General features: G+C 38.3%; 1 protein-coding gene across 1 annotated transcript in view; it reads right to left on the bottom strand.

Annotated features, from left to right (window-relative positions):
* TTC3 (tetratricopeptide repeat domain 3) overlaps positions 1–23923 on the bottom strand; it is a 116775-nt gene that overhangs the window by 15112 nt on the left and 77740 nt on the right. The window contains 7 exon segments of the mRNA XM_038581468.1: positions 620–720; positions 1046–1142; positions 2125–2193; positions 5301–5440; positions 15944–16093; positions 16241–16306; positions 17264–18329. Coding sequence (XP_038437396.1) covers positions 620–720; positions 1046–1142; positions 2125–2193; positions 5301–5440; positions 15944–16093; positions 16241–16306; positions 17264–18329 — 1689 coding nt within the window.

The following is a 23923-nucleotide window of genomic DNA, read 5'->3' as shown; positions in this document are numbered from 1 at the left end:
TGGATTTTTCTACAATTGAACATGTATTGAATGTATAACTATTAAAAATAAAAATGGTCTTGAGGGACGCCTGGGTGGCTCAGCAGTTGGGCATCTGCCTTTGGCTCAGGGCGTGATCCCAGGTCCTGGGATCGAGTCCCACATCGGGCTCCCTGCATGGAGCCTACTTCTCCCTCTGCCTGTGTCTCTGTCTCTCTCTCTCATGAATAAATGAATATAATCTGTAAAAAAAATAAAATAAATAAAATAAAATAAAATAAAAATAAAAAATAAAATAAAAATAAAAAAATTTAAAAAATTAAAAAATAAAATAAAATAAATAAGTAAAATAAAATAAAATTATAAAATAAAATAAAATAAAATAAATAAAATAAAATAAAATAGTCTTGGGCTTGAGCCACCTGGTGGCTCAATCAGTTAAGTGTCTGACTCTTGATTTCGACTCAGGTCTTGAGCTCAGGTCATGAGTTCAAACTCCTCACTGGGAGGCTCCCAGCATGAAGCCTACTTGAAAAAAACCAAAAAGGTCCTGCCTAATATAAACATTTTCCTCAAATCAGCTCTAACTTGATTTACTAAATGACAAGCCAGAAAGAACATCTGAGATGCCACACAGTACCTGCTCAGTAGCCTCAGGTTCTTAAGATACCCTTCTGCTTGTGATTCCATGATCTGTAATTTGTACACTTCAATGTCCTTCCAGTTTTCAAGCACAGATACCTACCATTAGATTAGAGAATGTTTAAGGATTTTAAGACAGTGAAACTATTTTAAGGTTGTTAAAACATTCCAAGCAGATTGCAAAGTTTGGTGTATACTATGAGTACAGCTATGTAACACAATGTAAGCTTAAGGGTAAAAAACATTAGAAAGTGTTAAGTAAGGAAAAAGTAGCTATTTCTGGGAGGCAAGATTATGAGTGACAGAATATCCCCTAGACTCCACACTTTTCGGCAATGCTGTTATGCCTCATATATAATTAAACACAAAGTAAATGTATGTTGCCTTATCTGCATCTTGCCTTATCCAAGTGTCCTGGACTCACCTCTGCAGCCACAGCTCTTTGAAGACTCTCTTCATAATTCTCCTTCCCTTTCTTTATACATTCTTCTACTTTCATTTTCTCATTTGTAAACGTATTACTGCAAATATTAATGACAAAAAACTTTTTGGAAAAATAAAGACCAGTGAGATAACCAAAGGCTCAGCTTTGAATCATGCCATGCAAAGACTTACATAATATCCTCTCAAGTAAATTCTTGCCTATTATTTGACTATTTAATACAGAGACTTGTATGTGCTTTCTGCACTTCACAAAAAACTGATCAAATAAAATTAAAGAGTGCTTGGTGGAAATACTGAGAAACCTGTTCATCATTTTTATGAGGGTAGGTGGAGTACAATTGGGCTATATTAATAAACTTCATAGAACACTGTTCATCCTTTTCAGTCAAAATTTTATTTTGACATATATTAGAAAGAAATAACCCAAAGTAAAAAAGTGATCTATACAGAGCTATTCATGGCAATACATTCAAAAGAGCTAAAAAAAGAGGCCATGAATCATGACATGAATGGAAATGTATATGTGAAATAATATTCAATGAGAAATGTGGAACACAACTGCTTAACTACTGAATATATTGGCTACCAGTATGTAAAAACATTATTTCCATTAATAAAGGTTAAAAGGAAACTTTTTATAGGTTCATAATAAAAATCATTAGTAAACTTATAATTGTAGAGCAATAAACTACCATAATAAGGTTGAGAATGCTGTTTTAAGTAACACAAAAGTTTTAAAAACACACTTAGTTTCAGAATTCAAAACAAAAAATGAGTAATCAACAGACTAAATTCAAGATTTTTATATTGACAAGATGAAACAAAGTAGTAGGAACATCATAAAATAAAAATACTCAAAGAATACATTTATTTAAATATTAAAGAATAAAATAAAAACAGAAAAAAAAACAGAGACACATAACTATTTTTAAAAAATAGACAAGTCCCAACAACAGATTTAGAAGCCTAAAAAAAAAAAAAAAAAGAAGAAGCCTAGAGTGCTGGTGCCCCTGGTATTAAAAGTATAAGATAGTAAAAATAAATTTAAGCTTAATTTGCCTGATTTCAAGGGACTGATCCAGAAGTAATTCATGTTCCTTTTCCTTTCCATCATTTTTCTGGGCATATCTATATGAAAGAAAATCATGAAATTTTAATTAATTTTCAATGATTTTTTTAAAATTTTCAATGATTTTTAAAGACGTGGTCCCACACAGTAAATCCTACCTATATCTATGCAAACATTTCTTTTTTTTTTTAAAGTATTTTTTAAAATTTTTATTTATTTATGATAGCCTCAGAGAGAGAGAGAGAAAGAGAGAGAGGCAGAGGGAGAAGCAGGCTCTATGCACCTGGAGCTCGACGTGGGATTTGATCCCGGGTCTCCAGGATCGCGCCCTGGGCCAAAGGCAGGCGCCAAACCGCTGCGCCACCCAGGGATCCCTATGCAAACATTTCTTAAATTCTTTGTAAATTTCTACACTTTTATTCCATTTCTAGTATCTTTTAAATAGGCAAAGAATCTGGGTTGTTTTCCTTTCACATCTGGAGAGCAGAAACCTCTTCTTCACCCTTGGTCATATGCTTGCAGTGTAGACCATCCTATCTCAGTTCACTTCAAGCAGTGCCCCCAGGTGGTTCAATATGAACCAGAAGAATTCAGGTATTGTGGATCATCATCAGTATAACCAGTGGTTCTCATTCAAAATGAAAACAAATTTCTAGTCTTTAAAACAGGTCTTAAAGTCCACTTAACACACACATCTAGTCTGATAATCCTACAAAACAAAGTGTCTAAATCTTTGATTTTAAAGCAAAACTCTGCACGAGTTGGGCTGACTCTTCTTTCATGCTCTCTCACACTTTTCAGCCCTCTCTACTTGCTAAAAATCCCACGTTTCCATTAAGAAGCAGTTTAAATACCATTTTCACTTCTTCTGTACTTCCCTAAGAGATCCAAAAGGTTTTAAGATTTTACTTTAAAATCTAAATATAGGGACACCCGGGTGGCTCAGTAGTTGAGCATCTGCCTTTGGCTCAGGGTGTGATCCCAGAGTCCTGGGATAGAGTCCCAAATCAGGTTCCCCACAAGAAGCCTACTTCTCCCTCTGCCTATGTCTCTGCCTCTCTCTCCCTCTGTCTCTTATGAATAAATAAAAAGATAAATAAATAAATCTTTAATAAATAAATGAAATCTAAAAATAAAAATTTAGATTTAAATCATTTAACTTGTAAAGTCCAAATACCAACACACATAAAGAAGCCTGTAGCTTTAAACGGGACAGAAAAAAGCATAAAAAACATATTAATAAAGTGAAAAAAATCAATAAAAATTTTATTCAACAGAAACCATTAATTTTTATGCTAGTATAGAAAATTTTTGTAATAGCCTCATTTACTTTGTCTAGTTCAATAGTAAATCTGAACTGAGCATACAGAAATATATATTAAATATAAATATTCCTGAATTTTTTAATAACCTACCTACTGCTCAAATATTAAGAAGCATAGCAGTTTCACTTTATCCATGGAGGGATACGTTCCAAGACTACCCCCGCCAAGGATGTCTGAAACCACAGACTGTACCAAACCTAAGTTTCCTCCTATACATACATACCTATGATAGAGTTCAGGTTGTAAATTAGACACAGTAAGAGATTAACAACAATAATTCATAATCAGAACAGTTATAATGATATGCTGTAATGAAAGTTATGTGAACGTGGTCTTTCTCAAAATATCTTACTGCACTTGTACTCACCCTTCTTGTGATGACGTGAGATACAAAACGCCTATGTGGTGAGGTGTGGTGAGGTATATGACATAGTGTTAGGCTACTACTGACTCCCTAACAATATGTCAGGAGGGGCATCATCTGAGCTTCTGGATTGTGGGTGACTGAAACCACGGAAAGTGAAAACTATAGGGGGAGAGGAGGATACTGTAAAGAGCTTTACAGAAATGATCATTTCCATAAATGTGTTCTGATGGAAATACTCTACTCTGAGCATGCTAAAATGACATGCACAGGCAGTGTTTTATGTGTCATCATTCTTTTAAGGATTACCTAAAAACTGCCCAAATGTAAGGCTAGCAAGACTCATAATGAAAGTCGTCTGATCACATGGCATGACAAATGGAAAAAGCACAAATGTTCTGAATGGTGAGTATTGTAGTGCAGCCCCAAGTGAACCATGCCTCCCATTCTTCATGCCCTTAAATCTAAACAAAACCTACCATTTGCTTTAAACGGAAAGTGGTAGAAGTGATGCTCTGACAGTTCTGGGTCTGAACCTTCAGAAGATACGGCAGCTTCTGCCCCTGTACCCTTGAAGCCCTTTGGTACCACTAAGAAGGCTACCATGGTGGAGACCACATGCCACATGGAGAGACCATACAAATAAAAGTCACATGGAAAAAGAGCAGCCCGGCTACTACATGGAGAGAAAAGGCCAGGACACCCTGGCATCCTAGCTGAGCCTAGCCCCCCAGCCGATTCCCAGCCACAGGAGGAACCACTGGCAACACCGGCATAACAGCCCAGCAGAACTTAGCACAAGTTCCAAGATCAGGATCAAATAAAACGGCTGTTAATTTAAGCCACCACGTATGCGTGTTTGTTACACAGTGGTAGGTAACAATTAAGCTGAGGAATCATGGGACATATCACTTTTTAGGGAAGAGACGGGTTACGAATGGATCATAGAGAATCTTAAAACAAATGTGGCCCATCTGACAATTGCATTATCTGTATGCATTACCAAATCCTTCATACCACAAGGCTGAGTTTTAATAATTTAAAGATTCAAGATGAAAGTAATGATAATCATCAGAGAATCCTAGGGCAGGAAAGAAGCTTTATTTTTTTTATTTATTTATTTTTTTTTTTAGGAAAGAAGCTTTAGATCTAGACCAAGTCCCTCACTTTACAGACAAGGAAGAAATGGGTCAGAGGTAATGTTCACAGTAAGGGATGGTGTCCTGACTTGGAAGGAAGTCAGTTCTTTGCTGATTCATAATCCCACTTTATCTGCCAACACGGTAGGTTTAGAAAAAGTTTTACGTAAGATAATTCCCCACTGAATGGTCTCTAAAATGAGATGAAAACAATATTTAAATTTGTATTTTACCTGACATACTCTGAAACTGAGTTATCAAAAATGTTGAAATAACAACAAAAAAACCCCAATAAAATAAAAAGCAATAAAAATCATTGCCTTTCAGTTGTTACTTACATCTCGTTGGCATTTAAAACCTTTCTCATTTTCTTTGTTAGCGCTTTCAGACTTTCTTGGATTTCTTTTTTCTCCTGTTGCCATTTCTTGATTTCCTTTTCCAAGTCTTCAAGGAACCAATCTAATTCTGTCTTTGAGATCTAAAAACATATTTAGAAAGTACTTAAATAAATAGAAAGATCTACTTTAAAAAAAGGGAAGATTTACTAAAAAAAAAAAAAAAAAAAAAAAAGAGTTCTAAAGCCCAGAACTGTGGTGGTGTATTAGCTTAATCAATGACTCCAGTTTATCAGAACACACACAGCCCCAGCCCTCACCCACTCTCACGCAATCAAACTGGGGGAGGCTGTCAAACAAAAAGGCAGGCAGGCATGACAAAACTATCTAGTACTGGGGAAGACCTTCTCAAAATCAGTGATTTCTCATTTATGTCTTTAAAGAGGAGATGCCAAGGGCACCTGGGTGGCTCAGTCGGTTAAGCATCTGACTCTTGATTTCAGCTCTGGTCCACTTTCAGGGTTGGGAAATCAAGCCCTGAGTTGGGCTCTGTGCTCAGCAGTGAGTCTGCTTGAGCTTCTCTCTCTCTCTGCTCCTCTCTCCTGCTCTCTCTCTCTCTAATACATAAATAAGTCTAAAAAAAAAAAAGAATAAAAAAATAAAAAGATGAGCTGCAATGTGGAGATTCCAAGCAGTGGGAATGGCAAGGTAGAAGGATAAAAGAGTATAGCACATCTGAACAAAAGCAAGAGGCACTACACGGCTGGGATATGAGGTGGACATATGGAGGGCAGGGCAGGGAGAAAGGTACTCGAGATGCCTTGGGTTCAAATTATGAAAGGTCTTGGAAGCCATGCTAAAGAAGGCAGACTTTGTCCTGTAGACCACAGGGAGCCAGTGAAGACTCTTAACCAGGGCAGTGAGATGATGAGATAAATAGTTCTGAAAGACAGAGATGGATTAGGAGCATCTGAGAAGGCATGTGAAAGTGTTAGACCAAAACAATGGCCTTTCACATGTTCTTGAATGTGACCCCAAATAACAAATACATTTTAATAATGATCCATAGCATATGTATGTAACACATGTATACACACACACACACAACTGAAAGAGAATTGCCTTACTTTCTGAGAGGCTTTCGGATATTTCTATTCTATTCAATTATTAAAAACAATTCCTAGGACACCTGGGTGGCTCAGTGGTTGAGTGCCTGCCTTCAGCCCAGGGCATGATCTTAACCAACTGAGTCACTCAGGTGCTCTCAATATAAAATCTCTTAAGATCTCACTGTAATAGCTGAAGTGAGAGACAATAAGGATGGTGGTGGTAACAGTAGGGATGATAAAAAGAAATAAAGGAAACTTTAGAGGAAGAGGACAGATAAGAGACCATGTGTCTAAATGGGATATAAAACAGAAGTTGACTGAGTTAAAGATAGGTTTCTACTTTCAATGAATAGCTAAAAAATCCCATTAACAAAAAAGGAGAGCACAGAAGATATACTTGTTTAGGATATGAAAACAGAGATGTTAACCTAGATTTGGATGTTTAAATAAATCTATGAATAAACAATAAAAGATGTGAGAACTCCATAGTTTTGACCCTGAAGTCATTCTGCTGGAACAGAGCAGAAATTTACAAGTGTTTGACAGAGACAAGAAATCAAAGGAATAAAAATACTGAATTCAAATAGCTTCCAACATAACCAGTTAAAAAGGAACAACAAGTCTGATTTCTCCATACAACAGGCACTTGGATTCTAACAGGCTATGCTAGCACAGATTCGCACATGATCAAATCAGGTGTGCTTTGCTCTTCAAGAGTCCCAATATGAGCAACTCCCACCCCATTCCAAAAGTCCGCTGACCACCTGGTTGGTTGTAACTTAGAATGCATTTCCCTATGAAAAGCCATGTTAGAAACAGCAGTTAAATGTCCACCACAGCTCCTTCCAGGAAGCTCCTGGTTACAGAGGTAAAGTGGATACAAGGAGGACTACAGAGTTTACAGGGCAAGTCCCCAGACCATGAGAGTCTATATGACTGTGTAAGATGCAGTCTTACCCGGGTGCTGGGGACAGAGATCTGGTACAGGAAAGACAAAGAGGAAAGCTAAGAATTTCCTCTGAAACCTGCTTGAAAAGATTCCTGTCTGCAGCAGTCTCCCTCTTCCTTTTGGCATTCACTCCATCCTCCAAGGACCCTTCTTCTGCAACACTCTCAAGTTTCACTGGACCCCTGATTTAAGCACCCCCAACCCAGGGCATGCCCACCTTCCAAGCGCATACTTTAAACATCTTTCCTTTTTTTTTTTTTTTAATTTTTATTTATTTATGATAGTCACACAGAGAGAGAGAGAGAGAGAGAGAGAGGCAGAGACACAGGCAGAGGGAGAAGCAGGCTCCATGCACTGGGAGCCCGACGTGGGATTCGATCCCGCATCTCCAGGATCGTGCCCTGGGCCAAAGGCAGGCGCTAAACCGCTGCGCCACCCAGGGATCCCTCTTTCCTCTCCTTCATGTCTCTCGGCATTCAGAAGACCTGACTGCACTAAGGTATGCTGAAGAACCCGCACAGCTTGCCTACAAGTGTTTGCATTTCACTCTTCAGCCTAAATGATTTCCTAATCCAGAGGTAGTCTGCATATGTGCTTTATTTGGCAAGTCCAATAGTTTCTGTTCACTTTTTAGAATATAAATGTGTTGTTTCTGATCTGGTCACAGGGGCATCTGGGTTGAGATACCCATCAGATTCTCAGGCAGTGTAACAAACAGAAGTGAAAACCTATATTTTGAAGCAGGGGTAGTTACTTTCCCCCAGTTTGGTTAAACACCACCTGAGACCCAGCCTTCCCTGTCAGCTTTCTTTATTTTTTTTTATTTTTTATTTATGATAGGCACACAGTGAGAGAGAGAGGCAGAGACACAGGCAGAGGGAGAAGCAGGCTCCATGCACTGGGAGCCCGACATGGGATTCGATCCCAGGTCCCCAGGATTGCGCCCTGGGCCAAAGGCAGGCGCCAAATCGCTGCGCCACCCAGGGATTCCCCCCTATCAGCTTTCTTATGCAGGTGTTGCTCTCTCAAACTTCTCCTGAATCTATAAATTCTCTAAAAGTTTTATGTCTGGGCAGCCCTGGTGGCTCAGAGGTTTAGCGCCACCTTCCACCCAGGGCGTGATCCTAGAGACCCGGGATCGAGTCCCATGTCGGGCTCCGTGCATGGAGCCTGCTTCTCCCTCTGCCTGTGTGTCTGATTCTCTCTCTGTGTCTCTATGAATACATTTAAAAAATAAATAAATAAACGTTTTATGTCATTTTTCAAAGTGTCATCCATTCAATGCTGGCAGAGGTATAGGTGGGGCACATGCTTATAAATACATGTCATTAACTGGGTGATGGCCACTAAGGAGGGCACTTGACCGGATGAGCATTGAGTGTTATACTATATGTTGGCAAACTGAATTTAAATAAAATATTTTTAAAAATTAAAAAAAAATAGTCACAAAAAATACATATCATTTATAAGTAAAATATTCTGTGTATTCACATTTCTAGTAACATGTGAATCAGGGAACAGAACAATATTTATAAGAAACAAGTTTAGATTTAAGTATTTAAATTCTACTAATATCAACAACTGCTTAGAATGTGACCAGGTTACTGAGGGCATTGGCTCAGATAAAGAAATGGGCCTCCTCCATCAAAGAGAATGGCATACCTGAAGCCACCTACACAGACTCCATGGGAAGTGATGGTCTTCTAGTCAAAGGCAACACTTAACTTAGAGGAAGGACATTTCCCCCTCTTTTTTTTTTTTTTAATATTTTATTTATTTATTCATGAGAGACACATACAGAGAGAGGCAGAGACACAGGCAGAGGGAGAAGCAGGCTGCATGCAGGGAACTTGATGTGGGACTTGATCCCAGGACTCCAGGATCATTCCCTGGGCGGAAGGCAGATGCTTAACTGCTGAGCTACCCAGGCATCCCATATATTTCTCCCTCTTAAGCCTTAGACACCAAGGCTTGTTATGTGCTTGGGTGAAAGATTTGCTAATAGTCTAGGTCCTACCACAAAGCAGGGTTGATTTCACTGGCACTGAGATGCATAAAACTAACGGTTTTTAGGCAGCAGAGGTTCAATGTCATTTCAATGACATTCCTTCTAGCATGGGGACAGTTTTACTCACATTCTTCCTTGCTGCTACACTGTGAATCCTGAATTCACCGAATCATTACTGTGACTGAAATGACGTCTACTCTACTTAAAATCATGTGTTCCACCTGCTTCACTTCTACCATGACCTATGTCCACACACAAGCCTTTCTGCTATTAGCCAAGTCAACCTTCTTTGTTTCTCACCTATTCCATGCTTTCATTCTGAGCCAAATTTCACCTCAGGCTAAGCCCCTTGGCCAGGAGACCACGTGTAACCATAAGTTTATAGGGGGGCATAAGAATCCACTTGGTAACAAGTACCAACAGGAGTTATCAAAACGCACAAAGTATTTTTTTTTAAAGATTTTATTTATTCATTCATGAAAGACAGACAGAGAGAGAGAGAAAGGCAGAAACACAGGCAGAGGGAGAAGCAGGCTCCATGCAGGGAGCCTGATATGGGACTCGATCCCAGGCCTCCAGGATCACGCTCTGGACCGAAGGCAGCGCTAAACCGCTAGGCCACCCGGGCTGCCCAAAAGGCACAAAGTATTAAACATACACACACACACACACACACACACAGCTCAGCCATAGAAGATGCTACATGAGTTTATCTGCTGTTTAAACTAACCACCCTTTAATAACATAGCTACCTCACAATGCTAACTAGGTCAGCTATCATGAGCCTGACTACATTAAACACCTAAAAGGAAAGAAAAAAAGACTATATACAACTGCATTCTTTATATGTACAGCTTACTGACATAATTATAAACATTTCCTGATAGTTTTTTTTTCCTCTACTGGAAAAGATTTGGTTTCCATACTTCTTTTTCTTAAATTTAAACTTTGTTCCAAAATAAACAACTGAGGCACCCTTGACTACATATATATGGGGAACCTGGGTGGCTCAGTTGGTTGGGTGGCCCACTGTGGGTCTTGTTCAGGTCATTATCTTGGGTTTGTGGGATTGAGCCCCAAGTTGGGCTCCACACTAAGTGTGGAGTCTGCTCAAGATTTTCTCTCCCTCTCCCACTGCTCATGTGTGTAAACTCTCTCTCTCTTTAAAGTAAGTAAAAATCGGGCAGCCCGGGTGGCTCAGTGGCTTAGCGCCACCTTCGGCCCAGGACGTGATCCTGGAGACCAGGGATTGAGTCCCGTGTCGGGCTCCCTGCATGGAGCCTGCTTCTCCCTCTGCCTGTGTCTCGGCCTCTCTCTCTCTGTGTCTCTCATGAATGGATAAATAAAATCTTTTAAAAAATCTTAAAAAATCTTTTAAAAAATCTTAAAAAATAAATAAATAAAAATAAAAATAAAATCAGTAAAAATCTTTAAAAAAAAATGAATGGCATGAGGTCCTAACCATTCTTTAGAAACAGCATTAAAACTTTTCTAGCAGCAAAGTCAGAGGAAATACAGTGAGCTATATCTACAGAAAAAAAAAAAATCTGCTGCACTAAAGAAACCTAGGTAGTGAAAGTGGAGGAAAGAGGATGCTGCATAAAAGTCCCAGAAGACCAGCACAGAGCTTGGCTTATCTTTTTTTTTTTTTTTAATTCTTTATTTCAATTCAATTTAGTTAACATTTACTGTATTAGTTTCAGAGGTAGAATTTAGTGACGCATCACATACAACATCCACTGCTCATTGCATCACGTGTCCTCTGTCATGCCCATCACTCAGTTACCCCATCTTTCCTCACACCTCTCCTCCAGCAACCCTGTTTCTTTCCCATAGTTCAGAGTCTCTCATGGTTTATCTCCTCTGATTTTGTTATTTTATTTTTCCTTCCCTTCCCCTACGTTATCTGTTTTGTTTCTTAAACTCCATGAGTGAGATCATATGATAATTGTCTTTCTCGGACTTATTTCACTTAGCATAATACCCCCTAGTTCCATTCACATTGTTGCAAATGCAAGATTTCATTCTTTTTTTATGGCTGAGAAACATTCCATTATTATACATATATACCACATCTTTATCCATTCATCTGTCCATGGACATCTGGGCTCTTTCCAAATTTTGGTTGTTGTGGACACTGCTGCTATAAACATTGGGGTGTATGCTATAAACATTGGGGTGTATCCTTTAGATAATTATCCACTAGTGCAATTGCTGGGTCATGGGGTAGCTCTATTTTTAACTTTTTGAGGAACCTCCACACTGTTTTTCAAGTGGCTGCACCGGTTTGCATTCCCACCAACACGTAAGAGGGTTCCCCTTTCTCCTCATCCTCACCAACATTTGTTGTTTCCTGAGTTGTTCATTTTAGCCATTCTGATCGATGTGGGGTAGTATCTCATTGTGATTTTGATTTGTACTTCCCTGACACCGAGTGATGTTGAACATTTTTTTTCATGTGTCTGTTGGCCACTTGTATGTCTTCTTTGGAGGGAGCATCCAATAAATTTTGTCAAGTGAAATGAAATAATGGATAATATCCTCAACAACACACTAGCAAAAAATCAAGCAACAATCTTCACAGAATGTGCAGGCCTGATGTCCTCGGATGCAGGCGGACACAGAATGTGGTGACCACACATATGTGAGCAAGCACAGCCAAGAACAGAGCCCTACCTGATCCAAAGGGGAAACAGTCCAGCCAAGCCCAAGTGGGATAAGCTAACCCACAGGCTCACACACTGGATGTATACTATCCTCTGTCACTGACGTTTTGTGGGTGGTTGTTACTCAGCATTACTATATGGCATAAATTAACTGATACATCTATGCTGCTCATGAAGTGCTAAATGTTTTTTAACTGTTTGAGGAATTGACATTCCCTTAAGGGAGGACAAAGGCAAGGGATCTAGAGCCTGACACTATCTGTTCTGCCACTTAGTACTGGTGTGAGTGACTATGAGAAAGTTGCATTAGTGGCTCCTCCCTCCATTTCCTTAACAATAAGATGGAGACAATACTGGTGTACTATACTATAGCACTAGTATACTACAATTGAGATTAAATAAAACAATTAATGTAAAAAATTTACAACTGAGTATGGCACATAATGACTCCATAAATGTTAGATTTAAAAAGGCTGAACTTGGCAAAGATTGTGATTGAATAGGATAACTCCACTTCTACAAAGATGTGGGCTAAGAAATTTTTGGCAGGCAGGGCCCAGGATTCTGTTTTAATACAAAAATAGGACAAAGTTCCAAAATTCTACTCCATAAATTATTCTAGGCCAAAATTATTTTGACTGTGTTTTAAGAGCCAAAGTCAACTTAAATACCCATCTTAGCTATAAGAAAATCTCATTAAAGCACCTTGAGAACACACATCCTAGGGGAGATGAGTGATTGCTTAGTGGGTACAGGGTTTCTTTTTGGCGCTATGAAATGGTTCTGGAACAAGACAGGGGTAATGGTCATACAACATTATGAGTCTACTGAAAACCACTGAATTACAGACTTTATAATGGTTCAAGTGATGAATTCTATCTTAATAAACTAAGAACATATGCCCTCAAGCAATACTGCAATTACAAACTGACAGTTGCAAGTTAGAGGTACATTAAAAACAACAGGAGACTCTGGCTTTACAATAGGTACTCTCCTCTGAAAATACATAACTGGCCCAATTATCTATTAAGGCCATTCCTAGCTCATGATAATAAAACCCCATTAGCTATATGAAATAGCTAGCTCAGATTATTATTGATGCTTTTTAAGTGCTAAGCACTCTTTAACTGCTTTGTAAACAGTTTTTCTCAGTAGGGGCATGAGTGGCATTTTAAGTGGGACAATTCTTCCTTCTACTAGACTTAGTATCTCCAGGCAACCACCCCACCCCTGTCCAAATACCCTGTGAGAGTCCTCACAAACCTACAAAGTAGAGATTGTACTACTAATGAGGAAACTGAGGGTCGAAGAGATTGAGTGAACTAAGGTCACAAAGGTATGAGATGGGAGTGCTGAGTTCCACCCAGGTAGTCTGAAAGGTTGTTGCATCTAATACATCCATTACCTGGTATTAAGCAACTTTCAAGTAAAAGTATTAGCTGAAACCTCAGTGACTAGAAGGTCTAAGGCCATGGGAAAGATCAATAAAAGCCAAAAAAGTCTTTTTATGTTTATATAAAAGATTTCTCCATAAGCTAATTATGAACATACTCCTGACTAATGAAGAAATGGCCACAGCTACATCTTATCTGCTCCTGTGTGGACAACTATCTAAAAACTAAGACGAACAACTTATCCTGATAGGAAACAGGTCTACAATTGATATGGGAAGTCAGTCTAACAACCTACCAGACCTGAAATTTGGGGACTCAATAATGGCTCTTTTAACACAGACTGACTACATTCTTAAGAGCCACCACTTGAAAGCAGACCCAGAGCCTCAGTGAAGGTAAAAAAAAAAAAAAAGGTGTATCAGGAACTCAGCCCCAGTCAGAGCTACTGCTGTCTTGCAGCCCTCCTGCCTGTGGGCCAGATTAACTGCCCATTTCTTCGTCAAACATACAAAAATGCCTTGATAAACGGCACAAATACAGAACCCAGTCAGACCAGCAGTTTATAAAGCTGGACAAGCCTGTCAGAACAAAACCTCATTCACCAGATGCCCACTTTAAGTGGCCGTCTGAAAATCTGCTCTCCTCATTTAATCGGGGAGGCCACAAGCATTCCTTTTTTTTTTTTTTTAAAACTTTTATTTATTTATGGTAGTCACACACAGAGAGAGAGAGAGAGAGAGAGAGAGAGAGGCAGAGACACAGGCAGAGGGAGAAGCAGGCTCCATGCACCAGGAGCCCGACGTGGGATTCGATCCTGGGTCTCCAGGATTGTGCCCTGGGCCAAAGGCAGGCGCCAAACCGCTGCGCCACCCAGGGATCCCGGCCACAAGCATTCTTATACAAACTTAGTAAAACTGAATTTTACTGAGGTAATAGTTTATAAAAATATTTTATTTTGTTAAGCCCCCCCAAGCAGTTTATTCAAATTAGTGTTCTATGAGTCACCATGCAGAGTTTTATTTTTGCTCATTTCCTCCTCTCCCAATTAGGAAGATCTCATTCAACCAGACAACTGACCAGAAAGTGTAGTTCCTTCTAATTCTTCTCATTCTTCAAGTTTCCTCAGTCCCATCCCAAGTGAAAATAAGTTGTAACAGGAATGTTATAACTGTTATAATAGGAATGTTATAACAGTTACCTTTACAAACTGACTCTTTTCTGCCAAGTGTACTTGAATCTCAATAAATCAATTTGTGGGATTAAGGTCCCACGAAGCTAACTTTCTTCTGTTGAATATGGTACCCCAGTACTGATCCAGACTCCTGGAGCAAATTCTTCCTTTTTTATTTTTTTAACTGAAGTGTTGTTGACACACAATGTTACATTAGTTTCAGGTGTGTAAGATAGTGAATCAACAATTCTACCTGTTACATAATACTCGTAATACTCCCCAGTAAGTGTAAATCCTTCCTTTCTTAAATTAACTAATATCCCTTTGTTACACCTATACAGAAGACCTCAGTTTTAAAAAAGAAACAGACTATGATACCCTTACATCTACAATTCCATTTCCCCACCAATTCACATCTGGCCTTGCCAATAATTAGTGTTACTCTAATAATCAGTTACACATTACTGTAATCTATCTTAGCTAATGGAATTCAAGATCAATAGACTCAAGATGTTCTAAGTCATGTTACAGATCTACTATGCCTAAGCTCCATGTGTTATTCTTATACTTTCTTAACAGTGAGATGAAGACAGTAGTAGGAGTGGCAGGCAATACTCACAGAGCCCTTGCTATGCACCAAGCAGTTTTAAGTACTTCACAAGTATTACTCTAACCCCAAGAAATGGGAGCTATTACCACCAAATTTTCCAGATCAGAAACAAGCACAAAGAAGTTAAATAACTTGCTCAGAATGAGAACTAGTATGGAGCCCAGCTTACATCTGAACCTAGTCGGTCTGACCCCAAGGCTCACACTGTGAACCGCTAATGCTACACTGCTTCTCAATATAAATAAGGATTAACTCAAAACTTAGTCTTCAGAAAAGAAGTTTAGTTAATGAAGTAAACTATTAAGGAAGTAAACTGAAGTATAAAAAATGAAAACCCAAATTCATAACCCTTTACTTAGATGGCAACATGTAGAGGTTCTAAAACATGTAAAAACACTGCCACTTTAGTATGTCACAGAGAAATTTAAGTAGGCATTATTTTAGAAATCCTTTTTTTTTTTTACATTTTTATTTATGATAGGCACAGTGAGAGAGAGAGAGGCAGAGACACAGGCAGAGGGAGAAGCAGGCTCCATGCACCAGGAGCCCGACGTGGGATTCGATCCCGGGTCTCCAGGATTGCACCCTGGGCCAAAGGCAGGCGCTAAACCGCTGCGCCACCCAGGGATCCCTATTTTAGAAATCCTTTGCTCAGCCAATGTGGTGTGGCTTAGCTGAGGTTACCAAAGTACAGACCTTCTGATCATAACATATACTACTAACTTTCAGACAGGATTACCTTGTTTTCTTCTAAGTTCCTTTTCAATTTTTCTTCCAGATCCCTGGTCTCTTCTGAGCCCTTGAGTTTTCTCTGCTCATAATTTTCACATGCCTCGTTAAGCTGCTCTTGTAAAACCTGGAACTCCTTCTCAATCTGTGAAATATCTCCCTAAAGGCAAATTACAAAATTAACTATTAAAAATAGTTTAAAATGTCTATTTCTGATCTGGTTCTGAACAGTCTCTTAAAATAGAGAGGAATAAAAGCCAGATGAAAATTTACAAGGGAAATGTCATGATAATTCATTTTGACTTACCTGTTGTGTCTCAAAAGGATCATATGGCTCAGTATTGACTTCTTGATGTGTTATATTCCAAGACACCTTTGGGGCAAAACAATACTCAAATTCAATTTACCTCAATTGCTCTAGTAAAATAAATAAATCCATCATTTAATGACATTTTAAGACATGCCCACAATTTTTTCAAGTTTTTTTTTTTTTTCAATTTCAGTAATGCTGTATGCTCTCTACAAACACTTGTGTAACGAAAGAGCTATCACGTAGAATTTATTATTTTATTATCATGTAATAAAAATGACTTTGGTTCATTATTTTTAACATGTTCTTTCAAAGCTTTCTAGAAAACAGGAAATGTAGTAAGGAGGGGGATAAGCCAACAAGGGTTTAATGAATTCATATTCTATAGCATAAACTATAGGAGAACATCAATTTATTATATGCTTGTTAGGTAGGAACTTTCATTTGCAGCTCTCGTTTCTCTCCACCTGATTGTCTTTTAACTCCCCCATTCCTCCCCTGTTTTGGTAGGAAAACTGGTCACATACAGCCCAGACTCTGCTTTTTGGGGGCCATCTGTGCAAAAAGTACATTTCCCTTCATTCTCCATGCACTGGGTCTTGTGGGGCAGCACTCCAAGTTGGGAGGCTTCCTAGTCCAGCACTGCTGTAACTAGGTGGGTAAGCTGGTGTGGCATAGGCTTCAAATACAGAAATAAACCACATCATCCTTATGATGCCATTATTCATTGTTAAGGTAATGTTTTGGCTCCATCTGCTGATTCCTTGATTTTATTTTCCAATTGGTACAAAACTTGGTTAGGGAAGAAGTACATTATTTACTAGACCCCAGAATTCTTTCTGGGTTGCCTATCATGCCCTACAAAAGGGTTCATATATTTTTAACACATTTTGGGACAAAAACTTCATAACCAATATTAAGCCAATAATTTGAAAGAATTTTAGTAAAACCTAAGGGCAATGAAAAGATGAGAGGGAAAATTTCAGTATTAGGATGACTTTTTTCTAATTCAAGTCTTACCTGTATGGCAACCATTTGTGTATGTGGAGTATTTGTTACTTCATTGTTTTTTTCTGGATTTACTTCCCACTTGTTGGCAGAATTTCCACAGTGACCATCATATCTGTTAGACTCACTAAGGGCTGTATCAGCACCATCTGTGCTGCACTCTGTCTTTACTGACACTTCCATAGAGTCCTGAAGGATCTGTGTTTTAGGGACAATCTGGTTCCCAGGGGCATTCTCAGCATTCAAATGATGACCCTCAAAGTACACAGTAGCACTTTCATCTAGTCTTTCACTGGGTATAAAAGACGGCACCACTGGCACTGATCTTTGCAGCTGATATTCAGAAGAAACATTGGGCAGAGGTGTGTAAATGTTAGTGTACTGGGGCAAAGTTGGTAACACATTTATGTATGTTGGTGGTGTCTGGGTAATGTCAAATCCCCGAAAAGGGAGGTATGTACAGTATCCTGTGACCAAATGGGGCTGAGTCCAGTAGGCTGGTTTCACATCCTCAGAAGCTGGTTTAGGAGAATTAGAGGATACTCGCTTGTGACTTGCATCCTCAGATACAGGTTGGGCAGAATCAGAAGAGACTTCTTTGGGCTTCTCATCTTCAGAAACTGATCTAGAAGAATTATCAGACACTGGTCTTGGCTTCATAACTTCACAGGTTGATTTGGGAGAATTAGCAGCTACAGGTTTGGGCTTCACATTCTCAGAAGCTGTTGCTGAAGATAAATCAGACATTGGTTTGGACTTTACATCTGGTTTAAATTCCCTAGCAGTTGGATTCAGTGGTAGTTTAACTCGTAAATACTCCCCTGTTTTTGAAATTTCTTCCACTTTTGTCTTAATGTTTTTCTTCTTTCTCTTTTTCTTGAGCCGTAAAGCAACTTTCTTCAAAGCAATACAGTTGTCAATCACAACAAAACGAGGACATCCCAGGAGGAAAGATTTCAAACCTCCAGCTTTTTCTAGTATCTGTCTAGTTTCTTCTGGGAAGAATTCATATTCTTCAGAGAACATTTTATTACTCATGTCCAAGGGACCATGCTCCTCCAACAACTGAGAGAAATAACTTGAAAAAAAATTATGTTCACATGTTATTATAAGGAAGTGCTCTTACATGTTCATTTGAAAAAAATTATTTTTCCCCACAATTCTCCCAAAGCAAAATACAATTTCACTTCCAACTGATTTCAACATCTCCCAAACAAACATATTACATTCATGTTAAATTTGACAAAAGCTAACTGCAATCAAGGATACTCTAAAAGCAACATTTTGAAAAAATAAATAAATAAATAAATAAATAAATGCAAAATTTTGTTCACTTCTCAGAAAATAATCCTTAAAAATGTTTTTGAAAAAAAAAAACAAAAAAGGGTTTAAAAAGTTCTTTTATAAATTTCAATTACATCATTACACAATCTACTTTAAAAGGAATGAAAAGAAAATTAATTAAACATAACAAGAATGCCAGATGAGAAGAGATGAAATTTCATTAAAATCTAACTGGAATTTGCATGTAGTAAGTCTCTTAATATTTTTCTGTTTAAGAATATGCAATAATTAAAAAAAAAAGAATATGCAATAATTTAGAGGTACTGAAATTAATCCTGTCTGATCAATAAACCAATACAGTACAGGATCAGACACACAGTAATGGGGCAATCCTTTAATCTACTACCAGTTCTGGATTGGGGCTCACTCCAGTTCTGGGGCTATTTTCTGTTCCCATTCTGTGTCTGCCTCAAAGAGCCTTACTTCTCCATTTGAATTTGATATTCAGTCTGTAACAGTGGTATAACTAGCAAGAAAGACATATACCACACACCACCAAAAAGATTTGCTTTTTCCACAGCAAAAATATCCAAAGGGATTTTCTTAGTAAATTGAGACTAGCCAAGAAGACAATTTATTTAGAGGAAGGTAAAAACATTTCTTTGAAACAAAAGAAACCACTTTACGTGCAGATGTGGCTGGAGATAAAGGCATAGGACTATTTTTGTTTAACCTCTATTCAAGGTAACTGATACTCTGAAGCTGGAAGACCAAATGCTACTACTTTTTTGTCAGCAATGCTGCTCTAAATACTTAAAGGGTTTTTTGATGACTATTTTCCACTTAGAATAATCTCTACAATTGGAACTTTATAACATAGATATTGTTTTGCAAGATAGCAGGTTGGATCTGTCTTTGCTTTGGGGCGCCTGGGTGGCTCAGCGGTTTAGTGCCTGCCTTCAGCTCAGGGCGTGATTCTGGAGTCCCAGGATCGAGTCCCACATTAGGCTCCCTGCATGGAGCCTGCTTCTCCCTCTGCCTGTGTGTCTGTCTCTCTCTCTGTGTCTCTCATGAATAAATAAAAAAAATCTTAAAAAAAAAAAAGATGTCTTTGCTTTAAGATTTCCATCACACTTCACTTTTATTTTTTAAAATATTTTATTTATTTATTTGAGAGAGAAAAACAGTATGAATGTGCAAGAGTGAACCGAAGGAGAAGGGCACAGGAAGAGAGAGAAAAATCCTCAAGCAGACTCCTCACTGAGCACAGAATCCAACACGGGGCTCAGTTTCAGGATCCTGAGATCATGACCTGAGCCGAAATTAAGAGATGGCTGCTTAACCAACTAAGCAGCCCAGGTGCCCCTCAAACTTCATTTTTTTATTTTATTTATTTTTCTTTTTTTAAAAAGATTTTTATTTATTCATCACACACACACACAGATTGAGATACAGAGAGAGAGAGAGAGACAGAGAGAGGGGCAGAGACACAGGTCTCTGTATCACTCCCTGGACTGAAGGCGGAGCTAAACCACTGAGCCACCGGGGCTGCCCCTCAAACTTCATTTTTAATGAGAAATCTAAAATCAGAGGCTTGAAGGAGAGTGAGGTAAAAAGAAACCATTGTAGTCTCAGAAACAGTAACCCTTGCTGAGGATTTTTTAGCTGACTGCTGTAACTCTGGCTCTACCATCTCTCTGAAGAGAGATCCTTCCATTTGGTGTTTACCTGCCATTAAGCAACAGCAGAATAATTCATGGATGGTGTACGCGTATTTACTTTTTGCTCTTCATGATGAATACTGAAGAGAATCATTGAAAAACAAAGCTTTTCCACCTGGATTAAAGCACTTAAATTGAAACGGGATAACTAAAGAGCAAAGACTACCTACAAGGAAACCACTCTAAGTAATTCAGCAATGAGCTTTTCAATAGCTGGCAATGTCAATGATAGTGCAAATCTGGTGATGATTACCAAGCAACTAATAAAAGTTGCACTCTTGAAAAACAGTCAAGGATATGAAAAGATGCTCACTATGCATTTTTAGTGAAAAAGGTTATGACAAAGCTGAGTGTATAGTAAAATCAGTTTATAAATGTTAAGACCTATGTTTTACATTCTAAAAGCCTGAATGAATATACACCAAAAATTAACTGTACTTATAACTGGATGATAGAATTATTCATAATTTTTTCCTTCATTTTAAAAAAATCCCATATTAATTTACATTACTTTTATAATCAGAAATATTTTTTCTCAAAGAGAGCCTCCACATTTTTTCCACTGGCTAAGTGGCAATGAATTTTTCTTTCTTTCTTTTTTTTGCAATGAATTTTTCAAGCACTGAAGTAGAACAAAATTTAACTTAACTTGGGTCCCTAGCCCAAAGGGAAACCATTTTATAACCATACTGCGAATAAAATTTTTATAGTCACTATTATTTGAAATGCAACACAAAATGAACTTTAACTCTATACATCTTTCTAGCCTTGAAAAATCATCTCTGTAAGATAAACACTGGGTCCAAACAGCATAAATAAAATTTCTTCATAATCCAGTGCTTCACAGGGGTTGGAGTCCCTCCATCAGTGCACTCTGAACATTGGTACTGGTGTGACTGCTTAGCAGACATGAAAGAGGCCAAAGCTCTGCTGAAAGATGGAGTTAGTCTACGGCCATACCACCCTGAACGCGCCCGATCTCGTCTGAAAGATGGAGTTACAACTGGAATGGTGAGACTGACTCAACTTCCACCCAGTTACACAAGATTCATCTTCGCTCTCATCATTGCTTGTTCTTGTTCAAAGTCTCAGACTATGTGCTTCAGAACCAGGGGTAAAAATGAGGCACACTGTGTGTGATAGGAGTTAAAACAAAAAAAAGCTAATTATACCAGAGATATTAATAGTTCTTATGTTATGTATGTATGTAGATATATTTTTGTCATTGGATGATGACCATTAGTGTCTGAAATGGTCATGGTTAGTCATACCAACCACAGTGCCATTACATGTCACTGCTGGCACACGGGCAAGGGATAAGGATGGAGAAAACATTTCAGAAGGCATCCCCAACCTAGTATTCTGGTTGTGGTCCTTTGAAAAATCACTGTTTTGTCCAAGTTCATGATTCTTATTTCACAAAGTAATTTTTTTTTTGCAATACACTGTGACCTGACCAATGATCAATTTAGCTCTCCTACTACTTGCAAGCTGCATGAAAGGATTGTATCTCCTAGTTTTTCTGAATCTTTCACAGTGCTTAACCCTAAGTGGTTAATGCTGGCCAAATACTTAACACCCCTAATGAGGTATTAGGAAAAGCTAAATGCAGAATACTACCCACTGAAATTTCATTTGCTTCAACTACCTAAAATCATAAAACGCTAGAACTAGAAGGATCAGGTCAATTAAACACCTATCAGTCTACTCCCCTACTTCACAGTGAAATACTTAATTCAAGATCAAGTTTATAGCAGTTATCCCAGTATTCCTAATTCCTTGTCTAATAATTGTTCTACTCCTCTACCTTCCTATCCATATAGAAAATTGTAGTTTCATTTTTATTTCTTCTGCCCACCGGCCACTAAAAGAAATCATTCTTTTTTCTTTTTAAAGTTTTTATTTATTTATTCATTTAAATAATCTCTATACCCAGGTTGGGGCTTGAACTCACAACCTTGAGATCAAGAGTCACACACTCCTTTGAGCCAACCAGGTGCCCCTAAAAGAAATCATTCTTGGAAAGCTTTGGTGGATCAGTGGTTGAGCATCTGCCTTTGGCTCAGGTTGTGATCCTGGGATCCTGGGATCAAGTCCCACAACAGGCTGCAGGAAGCCTGCTTCTCCCTCTGTCTCTGCCTCTCTCTCTCTGTCTCATGAATAAATAAATAAAATCTTAAAAAAAATCATTAAGCTCATTATCACATGTCTACTTTAAAAAATTCAAAGAAACAACCATTTTGATGTGTAACTTCCTGCAATTTGACTTGAAATTTTATCTCAAAATACAAATCAGCCTAAGTTTTTTCCTCATGAAGTTAATTTCCTCCCACTTATAATAGTAATAAATTCTTTAAGAAGCAAGGTCCTCAAAATGACACAGTTTAGCTTCAGTTTTAGATGCCAGAAGCAAAGCCCACCATATTTTAAGAAATACTAGTATAGTTTTATAGCTGTTTCCATATGGTCATCCAGGAGCGTTCTCTGGAAATAGAATTTGCTCAGCATTTCAACTCTAAAGAAAACTATAAAGAAGTACCTAGGAGTATAACTAGACTGAACAGGAATAATGCAACTGGGAAGGATAGAAGGAATGACCAAATTATGGATGAGTGACAGGTTTTCTGGGAGAATAGCTAGCTTTTAAATTAATTTTCTATTGTAGGTCTTAGCCCTCATTTCTTTTTTTTCTTTTTTAAAGATTTTATTTATTTATTCATGAGCAACAGAGAGAGAGAGACAGAGAGAGAGGCAGAGACACAGGCAGAGGGAGAAGCAGGCTCCATGCAGGGAGCCCGACGAGGAACTCGATCCTGGGTCTCCAGGATCATGCCCCAGGCTGCAGGCGGCGCCAAACCGCTGCGCCACCGGGGCTGCCCTTAGCCCTCATTTCTTAAGGAAGGTAGCAATACCTTAATAATATCAAGCTCAAAAAGCTTAACTGCTTCCTAGATTTTCCTGAACTCTTTACTCCATTATTTTATCCACCCCACTAAGACTTGTTAACTTATCACTGGACTTATAAGATGCTAAACATCCACATCCATCAACAAAGGAACAATAAGATCAAATAATTATACTACTCCTTGTCAAATGTTTAACTTCACCCTTATCCATGAGAGATACCAAGACCTCCGGGGATGCCTGAAACCACAGACAGTACTGAACCCTATATATACTGTTTTGTTCCTACACATACATACCTGTGATAAAGTTTAAGTTATAAATTAGGCATAATAAGAAATTAACAGCAACAATTAATAATAAAATAGAACAGTTATAACACTGTTACAAAAGTTATGCGACTGTGGTGTCTCTCTCAAAATATCTTATTGCACTGTACTCATCCTTCTTGTGATGATGTGATATGATAAAACACCTACATGATGAGATGAAGTGAGGTGAGTGACACAGGCATGTGATCTAATGTTAGGCTACTACTGACCTTCTGACAATATGTCAGAAGGAGGATCATGGGCTTCTAGACAGGGGTTGCTTGTGGGTAAAGTGAAACCCTGAAAAGCGAAACTAAGAATAAGGTAGGAGTACTGTATATCTTGGAAAAAGATAAAAGACTGGCTGAAAAAAAAGAAAAGAAAAAAAAAAAGACTGGGGGGCACCAGGGTGGCTCAGCTGGGTTAGGCGGCCAACTTTTGGTTTCAGCTCA

The sequence above is a fragment of the Canis lupus genome, chromosome 31 (assembly GCF_011100685.1).
Source record: "Canis lupus familiaris isolate Mischka breed German Shepherd chromosome 31, alternate assembly UU_Cfam_GSD_1.0, whole genome shotgun sequence".
NCBI lineage: Eukaryota > Metazoa > Chordata > Mammalia > Carnivora > Canidae > Canis > Canis lupus.
This window is presented reverse-complemented; position numbering and strand designations above follow the sequence as displayed.